Source organism: Oncorhynchus nerka, linkage group LG9b (assembly GCF_034236695.1).
Source record: "Oncorhynchus nerka isolate Pitt River linkage group LG9b, Oner_Uvic_2.0, whole genome shotgun sequence".
Lineage (NCBI taxonomy): Eukaryota > Metazoa > Chordata > Actinopteri > Salmoniformes > Salmonidae > Oncorhynchus > Oncorhynchus nerka.
Genome location: NC_088424.1, coordinates 54011808 through 54027121, shown reverse-complemented (window position 1 = coordinate 54027121; position 15314 = coordinate 54011808). Strand labels below are relative to the sequence as shown.

At 41.3% G+C, this 15314-nt stretch overlaps 1 protein-coding gene across 1 annotated transcript in view; it reads left to right on the top strand.

Moving 5' to 3' along the window:
* LOC115119756 (charged multivesicular body protein 5-like) overlaps positions 1-15314 on the top strand; it is a 45617-nt gene that overhangs the window by 16048 nt on the left and 14255 nt on the right. Inside the window, exon 4 of the mRNA XM_065013866.1 lies at positions 7161-7254. Coding sequence (XP_064869938.1) covers positions 7161-7254 — 94 coding nt within the window. The remainder of the gene's footprint in view (positions 1-7160; positions 7255-15314) is intronic.

Here is a 15314-nt window from a genome sequence, read left to right as displayed (position 1 = left end):
GTAGGGGAAGGACATCAGTAATAGATGGTTGAGGGTAGAGGAAGGACATCAGTAATAGATGGGAGAGGTTGAGGGTAGAGGAAGGACATCAGTAATAGATGGGAGAGGTTGAGGGTAGAGGAAGGACATCAGTAATAGAGGTTGAGGGTAGAGGAAGGACATCAGTAATAGATGGAAGAGGAAGGACACCAGTAATAGATGGTTGAGGGTAGAGGAAGGACATCAGTAATAGATGGGAGAGGGTAGAGGAAGGACATCAGTAATAGATGGGAGAGGTTGAGGGTAGAGGAAGGACATCAGTAATAGATGGTTGAGGGTAGAGGAAGGACATCAGTAATAGATGGGAGAGGGTAGAGGAAGGACATCAGTAATAGATGGGAGAGGGTAGAGGAAGGACATCAGTAATAGATGGTTGAGGGTAGAGGAAGGACATCAGTAATAGATGGTTGAGGGTAGAGGAAGGACATCAGTAATAGATGGGAGAGGTTGAGGGTAGAGGAAGGACATCAGTAATAGATGTTTGAGGGTAGAGGAAGGACACCAGTAATAGATGGTTGAGGGTAGAGGAAGGACATCAGTAATAGATGGTTGAGGGTAGAGGAAGGACATCAGTAATAGATGGGAGAGGGTAGAGGAAGGACATCAGTAATAGATGGTTGAGGGTAGAGGAAGGACATCAGTAATAGATGGTTGAGGGTAGAGGAAGGACATCAGTAATAGATGGTTGAGGGTAGAGGAAGGACATCAGTAATAGATGGTTGAGGGTAGAGGAAGGACATCAGTAATAGATGGTTGAGGGTAGAGGAAGGACATCAGTAACAGATGGTTGAGGGTAGAGGAAGGACATCAGTAATAGATGGTTGAGGGTAGAGGAAGGACATCAGTAATAGATGGGAGAGGTTGAGGGTAGAGGAAGGACATCAGTAATAGATGGTTGAGGGTAGAGGAAGGACATCAGTAATAGATGGTTGAGGGTAGAGGAAGGACATCAGTAATAGATGGGAGAGGGTAGAGGAAGGACATCAGTAATAGATGGTTGAGGGTAGAGGAAGGACATCAGTAATAGATGGGAGAGGTTGAGGGTAGAGGAAGGACATCAGTAATAGATGGTTGAGGGTAGAGGAAGGACATCAGTAATAGAGGTTGAGGGTAGAGGAAGGACATCAGTAATAGATGGTTGAGGGTAGAGGAAGGACATCAATAATAGATGGTTGAGGGTAGAGGAAGGACATCAGTAATAGATGGTTGAGGGTAGAGGAAGAACATCAGTAATAGATGGGAGAGGTTGAGGGTAGAGGAAGGACATCAGTAATAGATGGTTGAGGGTAGAGGAAGGACATCAGTAATAGATGGTTGAGGGTAGAGGAAGGACATCAGTAATAGATGGGAGAGGGTAGAGGAAGGACATCAGTAATAGATGGTTGAGGGTAGAGGAAGGACATCAGTAATAGATGGGAGAGGGTAGAGGAAGGACATCAGTAATAGATGGTTGAGGGTAGAGGAAGGACATCAGTAATAGATGGTTGAGGGTAGAGGAAGGACATCAGTAATAGATGGTTGAGGGTAGAGGAAGGACATCAGTAATAGATGGGAGAGGTTGAGGGTAGAGGAAGGACATCAGTAATAGATGGGAGAGGTTGAGGGTAGAGGAAGGACATCAGTAATAGATGGGAGAGGGTAGAGGAAGGACATCAGTAATAGATGGGAGAGGGTAGAGGAAGGACATCAGTAATAGATGGTTGAGGGTAGAGGAAGGACATCAGTAATAGATAGTTGAGGGTAGAGGAAGGACATCAGTAATAGATGGGAGAGGTTGAGGGTAGAGGAAGGACATCAGTAATAGATGGTTGAGGGTAGAGGAAGGACATCAGTAATAGATGGTTGAGGGTAGAGGAAGGACATCAGTAATAGATGGGAGAGGTTGAGGGTAGAGGAAGGACATCAGTAATAGATGGTTGAGGGTAGAGGAAGGACATCAGTAATAGATGGTTGAGGGTAGAGGAAGGACATCAGTAATAGATGGTTGAGGGTAGAGGAAGGACATCAGTAATAGATGGTTGAGGGTAGAGGAAGGACATCAGTAATAGATGGTTGAGGGTAGAGGAAGGACATCAGTAATAGATGGTTGAGGGTAGAGGAAGGACATCAGTAATAGATGGTTGAGGGTAGAGGAAGGACATCAGTAATAGATGGTTGAGGGTAGAGGAAGGACATCAGTAATAGATGGTTGAGGGTAGAGGAAGGACATCAGTAATAGATGGTTGAGGGTAGAGGAAGGACATCAGTAATAGATGGTTGAGGGTAGAGGAAGGACATCAGTAACAGATGGGAGAGGGTAGAGGAAGGACATCAGTAATAGATGGTTGAGGGTAGAGGAAGGACATCAGTAATAGATGGTTGATGGTAGAGGAATGACATCAGTAACAGATGGTTGAGGGTAGAGGAAGGACATCAGTAATAGATAGGAGAGGTTGAGGGTAGAGGAAGGACATCAGTAATAGATGGTTGAGGGTAGAGGAAGGACATCAGTAATAGATGGGAGAGGTTGAGGGTAGAGGAAGGACATCAGTAATAGATGGTTGAGGGTAGAGGAAGGACATCAGTAATAGAGGTTGAGGGTAGAGGAAGGACATCAGTAATAGATGGTTGAGGGCAGAGGAAGGACATCAGTAATAGATGGTTGAGGGTAGAGGAAGGACATCAGTAATAGAGGTTGAGGGTAGAGGAAGGACATCAGTAATAGATGGTTGAGGGCAGAGGAAGGACATCAGTAATAGATGGTTGAGGGTTGAGGAAGGACATCAGTAATAGATGGGAGAGGTTGAGGGTAGAGGAAGGACATCAGTAATAGATGGTTGAGGGTAGAGGAAGGACATCAGTAATAGATGGAAGAGGGTAGAGGAAGGACATCAGTAATAGATGGGAGAGGTTGAGGGTAGAGGAAGGACATCAGTAATAGATGGGAGAGGTTGAGGGTAGAGGAAGGACATCAGTAATAGATGGTTGAGGGTAGTGGAAGGACATCAGTAATAGATGGTTGAGGGTAGAGGAAGGACATCAGTAATAGATGGTTGAGGGTAGAGGAAGGACATCAGTAATAGATGGTTGAGGGTAGAGGAAGGACATCAGTAATAGATGGTTGAGGGTAGAGGAAGGACATCAGTAACAGATGGGAGAGGGTAGAGGAAGGACATCAGTAATAGATGGTTGAGGGTAGAGGAAGGACATCAGTAATAGAGGTTGAGGGTAGAGGAAGGACATCAGTAATAGATGGTTGAGGGCAGAGGAAGGACATCAGTAATAGATGGTTGATGGTAGAGGAAGGACATCAGTAACAGATGGTTGAGGGTAGAGGAAGGACATCAGTAATAGATAGGAGAGGTTGAGGGTAGAGGAAGGACATCAGTAATAGATGGTTGAGGGTAGAGGAAGGACATCAGTAATAGATGGGAGAGGGTAGAGGAAGGACATCAGTAATAGATGGGAGAGGTTGAGGGTAGAGGAAGGACATCAGTAATAGATGGTTGAGGGTAGAGGAAGGACATCAGTAATAGATGGGAGAGGGTAGAGGAAGGACATCAGTAATAGATGGGAGAGGGTAGAGGAAGGACATCAGTAATAGATGGTTGAGGGTAGAGGAAGGACATCAGTAATAGATGGTTGAGGGTAGAGGAAGGACATCAGTAATAGATGGGAGAGGTTGAGGGTAGAGGAAGGACATCAGTAATAGATGGTTGAGGGTAGAGGAAGGACATCAGTAATAGATGGTTGAGGGTAGAGGAAGGACATCAGTAATAGATGGGAGAGGGTAGAGGAAGGACATCAGTAATAGATGGGAGAGGTTGAGGGTAGAGGAAGGACATCAGTAATAGATGGTTGAGGGTAGAGGAAGGACATCAGTAATAGATGGTTGAGGGTAGAGGAAGGACATCAGTAATAGATGGGGGAGGGTAGAGGAAGGACATCAGTAATAGATGGGAGAGGTTGAGGGTAGAGGAAGGACATCAGTAATAGATGGTTGAGGGTAGAGGAAGGACATCAGTAATAGATGGGAGAGGGTAGAGGAAGGACATCAGTAATAGATGGTTGAGGGTAGAGGAAGGACATCAGTAATAGATGGTTGAGGGTAGAGGAAGGACATCAGTAATAGATGGGGGAGGGTAGAGGAAGGACATCAGTAATAGATGGGAGAGGTTGAGGGTAGAGGAAGGACATCAGTAATAGATGGGAGATGTTGAGGGTAGAGGAAGGACATCAGTAATAGATGGTTGAGGGTAGAGGAAGGACATCAGTAATAGATGGTTGAGGGTAGAGGAAGGACATCAGTAATAGATGGTAGAGGGTAGAGGAAGGACATCAGTAATAGATGGTTGAGGGTAGAGGAAGGACATCAGTAATAGATGGGAGATGTTGAGGGTAGAGGAAGGACATCAGTAATAGATGGGGGAGGGTAGAGGAAGGACATCAGTAATAGATGGTTGAGGGTAGAGGAAGGACATCAGTAATAGATGGTAGAGGGTAGAGGAAGGACATCAGTAATAGATGGTTGAGGGTAGAGGAAGGACATCAGTAATAGATGGTAGAGGGTAGAGGAAGGACATCAGTAATAGATGGGAGAGGGTAGAGGAAGGACATCAGTAATAGATGGTTGAGGGTAGAGGAAGGACATCAGTAATAGATGGTTGATGGTAGAGGAAGGACATCAGTAATAGATGGTTGAGGGTAGAGGAAGGACATCAGTAATAGATGGGGGAGGGTAGAGGAAGGACATCAGTAATAGATGGTTGAGGGTAGAGGAAGGACATCAGTAATAGATGGTTGAGGGTAGAGGAAGGACATCAGTAATAGATGGGAGAGGGTAGAGGAAGGACATCAGTAATAGATGGTTGAGGGTAGAGGAAGGACATCAGTAATAGATGGTTGAGGGTAGAGGAAGGACATCAGTAATAGATGGTTGAGGGTAGAGGAAGGACATCAGTAATAGATGGTTGAGGGTAGAGGAAGGACATCAGTAATAGATGGTTGAGGGTAGAGGAAGGACATCAGTAATAGATGGGGGAGGGTAGAGGAAGGACATCAGTAATAGATGGGAGAGGTTGAGGGTAGAGGAAGGACATCAGTAATAGATGGGAGATGTTGAGGGTAGAGGAAGGACATCAGTAATAGATGGTTGAGGGTAGAGGAAGGACATCAGTAATAGATGGTTGAGGGTAGAGGAAGGACATCAGTAATAGATGGTAGAGGGTAGAGGAAGGACATCAGTAATAGATGGTTGAGGGTAGAGGAAGGACATCAGTAATAGATGGGAGATGTTGAGGGTAGAGGAAGGACATCAGTAATAGATGGGGGAGGGTAGAGGAAGGACATCAGTAATAGATGGTTGAGGGTAGAGGAAGGACATCAGTAATAGATGGTAGAGGGTAGAGGAAGGACATCAGTAATAGATGGTTGAGGGTAGAGGAAGGACATCAGTAATAGATGGTAGAGGGTAGAGGAAGGACATCAGTAATAGATGGGAGAGGGTAGAGGAAGGACATCAGTAATAGATGGTTGAGGGTAGAGGAAGGACATCAGTAATAGATGGTAGAGGGTAGAGGAAGGACATCAGTAATAGATGGTTGAGGGTAGAGGAAGGACATCAGTAATAGATGGGGGAGGGTAGAGGAAGGACATCAGTAATAGATGGTTGATGGTAGAGGAAGGACATCAGTAATAGATGGGAGAGGTTGAGGGTAGAGGAAGGACATCAGTAATAGATGGTTGAGGGTAGAGGAAGGACATCAGTAATAGATGGTTGAGGGTAGAGGAAGGACATCAGTAATAGATGGTTGAGTGTAGAGGAAGGACATCAGTAATAGATGGTTGAGTGTAGAGGAAGGACATCAGTAATAGATGGTTGAGTGTAGAGGAAGGACATCAGTAATAGATGGTTGAGGGTAGAGGAAGGACATCAGTAATAGATGGTTGAGGGTAGAGGAAGGACATCAGTAATAGATGGTTGAGTGTAGAGGAAGGACAGGAGTTAATAACAAACTAAATACATGTATTGTAAAATAGACTGTGTCCATGAAATGCATAAAGTATGTATAAGTTGAAAATACAGACATGAGCGTTGTTGTCCACTAGTTTACCCCAGTTTGGTGAGGGGTGGAGGGGTGGAGGGTAATAAAGGAAATGTATAAAAAATAAATATGTGTATTTAAAAAAATTATGGTATGAATAATGATGTATTGTATTCCAGGTATGAATAATGACCATGTTATATTCCAGGTATGAATAATGACCATGTTATATTCCAGGTATGAATGATGACCATGTTATATTCCAGGTGTGAATAATGACCATGTTATATTCCAGGTATGAATAATGATGTATTGTATTCCAGGTATGAATAATGATGTATTGTATTCCAGGTATGAATAATGACCATGTTATATTCCAGGTATGAATAATGACCATGTTATATTCCAGGTGTGAATAATGACCATGTTATATTCCAGGTGTGAATAATGATGTATTGTATTCCAGGTATTAATAATGACCATGTTATATTCCAGGTATGAATAATGACCATGTTATATTCCAGGTATGAATAATGACCATGTTATATTCCAGGTATGAATAATGACCATGTTATATTCCAGGTATGAATAATGATGTATTGTATTCCAGATATGAATAATGATGTATTGTATTCCAGGTATGAATAATGACCATGTTATATTCCAGGTATGAATAATGACCATGTTGTATTCCAGGTATGAATAATGATGTATTGTATTCCAGGTATTAATAATGACCATGTTATATTCCAGGTATGAATAATGACCATGTTATATTCCAGGTATGAATAATGATGTATTGTATTCCAGGTATTAATAATGACCATGTTATATTCCAGGTATGAATAATGATGTATTGTATTCCAGGTATGAATAATGACCATGTTATATTCCAGGTATGAATAATGACCATGTTATATTCCAGGTATGAATAATGACCATGTTATATTCCAGGTATGAATGATGACCATGTTATATTCCAGGTATGAATAATGATGTATTGTATTCCAGGTATGAATAATGACCATGTTATATTCCAGGTATGAATGATGACCATGTTATTTTCCAGGTATGAATAACGACCATGTTATATTCCAGGTATGAGGGCCAGAGAGACCAGCTGGCTCAGCAGTCCTTCAACATGGAACAGGCCAACTACACTATACAGTCCCTCAAGGATACCAAAACTACAGTAAGAACTGTCATTAACTACACTGTATCTGCAGTATAGCCCAACTACACCATCCATTCACTAAAGGACACCAAATGACACTAAAACTACAGTAAGACACTAAAACTACACTGTCACAAACTACACTGGTAACTATGACATAACTACACTATAACTACATTATAACCAAACTACACTATAACTACACCATAACCAAACTACACTATAACCACACCATAACTACACTACACTGTAACTACGCTACACTATAACCACACCATAACTACACCACGCTGTAACTACACTACACTACAACCAAACTACACTATAACCACACCATAACTACACTACACTGTAACTACACTACACTATAACCACACCATAACTACACTACACTGTAACTACACTACACTACGCTGTAACTACACTATAACCACACCATAACTACACTACACTATAACCACACCATAACTACACTACACTATAACCACACCATAACTACACTACACTATAACCACACCATAACTACACTACACTATAACTACACTACGCTGTAACTACACTACACCATAACTACACTACGCTGTAACTACACTACACCATAACTACACTACGCTGTAACTACACTACACCATAACTACACTACGCTGTAACTACACTACACCATAACTACACTACGCTGTAACTACACTACACCATAACTACACTACGCTGTAACTACACTACACCATAACTACACTACGCTGTAACTACACTACACTATAACTACACTACGCTGTAACTACACTACACTATAACTACACTACGCTGTAACTACACTACACTATAACCCCACCATAACTACACTATGCTGTAACTACACTACACTATAACCCCACCATAACTACACTACGCTGTAACTACACTACACTATAACCACACCATAACTACACTACGCTGTAACTACACTACACTATAACCACACCATAACTACACTACACTATAACCACACCATAACTACACTACGCTGTAACTACACTACACTATAACCACACCATAACTACACTACGCTGTAACTACACTACACCATAACTACACTACGCTGTAACTACACTACACTATAACTACACTATGCTGTAACTACACTACACTATAACCACACCATAACTACACTACGCTGTAACTACACTACACTATAACCACACCATAACTACACTACACTATAACCACACCATAACTACACTATGCTGTAACTACACTATAACTACACCACGCTGTAACTACACTACACCATAACTACACTACGCTGTAACTACACTACACCATAACTACACTACGCTGTAACTACACTACACCATAACTACACTACGCTGTAACTACACTACACTATAACTACACTACGCTGTAACTACACTACACTATAACTACACTACGCTGTAACTACACTACACTATAACCCCACCATAACTACACTATGCTGTAACTACACTACACTATAACCCCACCATAACTACACTACGCTGTAACTACACTACACTATAACCACACCATAACTACACTACGCTGTAACTACACTACACTATAACCACACCATAACTACACTACACTATAACCACACCATAACTACACTACGCTGTAACTACACTACACTATAACCACACCATAACTACACTACGCTGTAACTACACTACACCATAACTACACTACGCTGTAACTACACTACACTATAACTACACTATGCTGTAACTACACTACACTATAACCACACCATAACTACACTACGCTGTAACTACACTACACTATAACCACACCATAACTACACTACACTATAACCACACCATAACTACACTACACTATAACCACACCATAACTACACTATGCTGTAACTACACTATAACTACACCACGCTGTAACTACACTACACTATAACCCCACCATAACTACACTACACTGTAACTACACTACACTATAACCACACTACACTATAACCACACCATAACTACACTACGCTGTAACTACACTACACTATAACCACACCATAACTACACTACGCTGTAACTACGCTACACTATAACCCCACCATAACTACACTACGCTGTAACTACACTACACTATAACCACACCATAACTACACTACACTATAACCCCACCATAACTACACTACGCTGTAACTACACTACACTATAACCACACCATAACTACACTACGCTGTAACTACACTACAACCACACCATAACTACACTACGCTGTAACTACACTAACTACACACTGTAACTACAACCTATAACCCCACCATAACTACACTACGCTGTAACTACACTACACTACAACCACACCATAACTACACTACGCTGTAACTACACTACACTATAACCACACCATAACTACACTACGCTGTAACTACACTACACTATAACCACACCATAACTACACTACGCTGTAACTACACTACAACCACACCATAACTACACTACGCTGTAACTACACTACAACCACACTATAACTACACCACGCTGTAACTACACTACACTACAACCACACCATAACTACACTACGCTGTAACTACACTACAACCACACCATAACTACACTACGCTGTAACTACACTACACTATAACCACACCATAACTACACTACGCTGTAACTACACTACACTATAACCACACCATAACTACACTACGCTGTAACTACACTATAACCACACCATAACTACACTATGCTGTAACTACACTACACTATAACCCCACCATAACTACACTACACTGCAACTACACTACACTATAACCACACCATAACTACACTACGCTGTAACTACACTACAACCACACCATAACTACACTACACCATAACTACACTACAACCACACCATAACTACACTACACTATAACCACACCATAACTACACTACACTATAACCACACCATAACTACACTACGCTGTAACTACACCATAACTACACCACGCTGTAACTACACTACACTATAACCACACCATAACTACACTACACTGTAACTACACTACACTATAACCACACTACACTATAACCACACCATAACTACACTACGCTGTAACTACGCTACACTATAACCACACCATAACTACACTACGCTGTAACTACACTACACTATAACCACACCATAACTACACTACGCTGTAACTACACTATAACCACACCATAACTACACTACGCTGTAACTACACTACACTATAACTACACTACGCTGTAACTACACTACACTATAACTACACTACGCTGTAACTACACTACACTATAACCACACCATAACTACACTACGCTGTAACTACACTACACTATAACTACACTACGCTGTAACTACACTACACTATAACTACACTACGCTGTAACTACACTACGCTGTAACTACACTACGCTGTAACTACACTACACTATAACCACACCATAACTACACTACACTATAACCACACCATAACTACACTACGCTGTAACTACACTACACTATAACCACACCATAACTACACTACGCTGTAACTACACTACACTATAACCCCACCATAACTACACTACGCTGTAACTACACTACACTATAACCACACCATAACTACACTGTAACTACACTACACTATAACCACACCATAACTACACTACGCTGTAACTACACTACACTATAACCCCACCATAACTACACTACGCTGTAACTACACTACACTATAACCACACCATAACTACACTACGCTGTAACTACACTACACTATAACCACACCATAACTACACTACGCTGTAACTACACTACACTATAACCACACCATAACTACACTACGCTGTAACTACACTACACTATAACTACACTACGCTGTAACTACACTACACTATAACTACACTACGCTGTAACTACACTACACTATAACCACACCATAACTACACTACGCTGTAACTACACTACACTATAACTACACTACGCTGTAACTACACTACGCTGTAACTACACTACACTATAACCACACCATAACTACACTACACTATAACCACACCATAACTACACTACGCTGTAACTACACTACACTATAACCACACCATAACTACACTACGCTGTAACTACACTACACTATAACCCCACCATAACTACACTACGCTGTAACTACACTACACTATAACCACACCATAACTACACTACGCTGTAACTACGCTACACTATAACCCCACCATAACTACACCACGCTGTAACCAAACTACACTATAACCCCACCATAACTACACTATGCTATAACTACACTACACTATAACCACACCATAACTACACTACGCTGTAACTACACTATAACCACACCATAACTACACTACACTGTAACTACGCTACACTATAACCACACCATAACTACACTGCAACTACACTATAACCACACCATAACTACACCACGCTGTAACTACACTACACTATAACCCCACCATAACTACACTACACTATAACCACACCATAACTACACTACGCTGTAACTACGCTACACTATAACCCCACCATAACTACACCACGCTGTAACCAAACTACACTATAACCCCACCATAACTACACTATGCTGTAACTACACTACACTATAACCACACCATAACTACATGACCCTGTAACTACACTATAACCACACCATAACTACACTACGCTGTAACTACACTACACTATAACCCCACCATAACTACACTACGCTGTAACTACACTACACTATAACTACACTACGCTGTAACTACACTACACTATAACTACACCATAACTACACTACGCTGTAACTACACTACACTATAACTACACTACGCTGTAACTACACTACACTATAACCCCACCATAACTACACTACGCTGTAACTACACTACACTACAACCACACCATAACTACACTACGCTGTAACTACACTACAATATAACCACACCATAACTACACTACGCTGTAACTACACTACACTATAACCACACCATAACTACACTACGCTGTAACTACACTACAACCACACCATAACTACACTACGCTGTAACTACACTACAACCACACTATAACTACACCACGCTGTAACTACACTACACTACAACCACACCATAACTACACTACGCTGTAACTACACTACAACCACACCATAACTACACTACGCTGTAACTACACTACACTATAACCACACCATAACTACACTACGCTGTAACTACACTACACTATAACCACACCATAACTACACTACGCTGTAACTACACTATAACCACACCATAACTACACTACGCTGTAACTACACTACACTATAACCCCACCATAACTACACTACACTGCAACTACACTACACTATAACCACACCATAACTACACTACGCTGTAACTACACTACAACCACACCATAACTACACTACACCATAACTACACTACAACCACACCATAACTACACTACACTATAACCACACCATAACTACACTACAACCACACCATAACTACACTACGCTGTAACTACACTATAACTACACCACGCTGTAACTACACTACACTATAACCACACCATAACTACACTACACTGTAACTACACTACACTATAACCACACTACACTATAACCACACCATAACTACACTACGCTGTAACTACGCTACACTATAACCACACCATAACTACACTACGCTGTAACTACACTACACTATAACCACACCATAACTACACTACGCTGTAACTACACTACACTATAACTACACTACGCTGTAACTACACTACACTATAACTACACTACGCTGTAACTACACTACGCTGTAACTACACTACGCTGTAACTACACTACACTATAACCACACCATAACTACACTACACTATAACCACACCATAACTACACTACGCTGTAACTACACTACACTATAACCACACCATAACTACACTACGCTGTAACTACACTACACTATAACTACACTACGCTGTAACTACACTACACTATAACTACACTACGCTGTAACTACACTACACTATAACCACACCATAACTACACTACGCTGTAACTACACTACGCTGTAACTACACTACACTATAACTACACTACGCTGTAACTACACTACGCTGTAACTACACTACACTATAACCACACCATAACTACACTACACTATAACCACACCATAACTACACTACGCTGTAACTACACTACACTATAACCACACCATAACTACACTACGCTGTAACTACACTACACTATAACTACACTACGCTGTAACTACACTACACTATAACCACACCATAACTACACTACGCTGTAACTACACTACACTATAACTACACTACGCTGTAACTACACTACGCTGTAACTACACTACACTATAACCACACCATAACTACACTACACTATAACCACACCATAACTACACTACGCTGTAACTACACTACACTATAACCACACCATAACTACACTACGCTGTAACTACACTACACTATAACCCCACCATAACTACACTACGCTGTAACTACGCTACACTATAACCCCACCATAACTACACCACGCTGTAACCAAACTACACTATAACCCCACCATAACTACACTATGCTATAACTACACTACACTATAACCACACCATAACTACACTACGCTGTAACTACACTATAACCACACCATAACTACACTACACTGTAACTACGCTACACTATAACCACACCATAACTACACTGCAACTACACTATAACCACACCATAACTACACCACGCTGTAACTACACTACACTATAACCCCACCATAACTACACTACACTATAACCACGCCATAACTACACTACGCTGTAACTACGCTACACTATAACCCCACCATAACTACACCACACTGTAACCAAACTACACTATAACCCCACCATAACTACACTATGCTGTAACTACACTACACTATAACCACACCATAACTACATGACCCTGTAACTACACTATAACCACACCATAACTACACTACGCTGTAACTACACTACACTATAACCCCACCATAACTACACTACGCTGTAACTACACTACACTATAACTACACTACGCTGTAACTACACTACACTATAACTACACCATAACTACACTACGCTGTAACTACACTACACTATAACTACACTACGCTGTAACTACACTACACTATAACCACACCATAACTACACTACGCTGTAACTACACTACACTATAACCACACCATAACTACACTACGCTGTAACTACACTACACTATAACCACACCATAACTACACTACACTGTAACTACACTACAACCACACCATAACTACACTACGCTGTAACTACACTACAACCACACCATAACTACACTACGCTGTAACTACACTACACTATAAGCACACCATAACTACACTACGCTGTAACTACGCTACACTATAACCCCACCATAACTACACCACGCTGTAACTACACTACACTATAACCCCACCATAACTACACTACGCTGTAACTACACTACACTATAACCACACCATAACTACACTACGCTGTAACTACACTACACTATAACCACACCATAACTACACCACGCTGTAACTACACTACACTATAACCCCACCATAACTACACTGCAACTACACTACACTATAACCACACCATAACTACACTACACTATAACCCCACCATAACTACACTATGCTGTAACTACACTATAACCACACCATAACTACACTACACTGTAACTACACTACACTATAACCCCACCATAACTACACTATGCTGTAACTACACTATAACCACACTATAACTACATGACCCTGTAACTACACTGTTACTACACTGTTACTACCCTGTATCTACACTACACAACACTGCATTGTAACTACACTACACTGTAACTACACTATAACTACACCAGCACTACATGACCCTGTTACTACCCTGTAACTACACTGTAACAACACCATGCAAAGTGCATACAGTGGGTGATGTCATCAACGCTCTGCCTTCAAGTCTCCCCGGAAAACGTGTGTTTTGCGAGCGAGAGGCACCTTTCATTATAACGTTGGAGGAAATACTTTCCTAGCATGTGAGGAACGTGCTTGCTGGCCTCGTAAATGTTAACCAGCTAACTAAGAAAATATTTTTGGGCTACAGTTACGCTAACCCATTTTGCAATCCTTTTAGCTGTGCTTGCTAGCTTGCCGG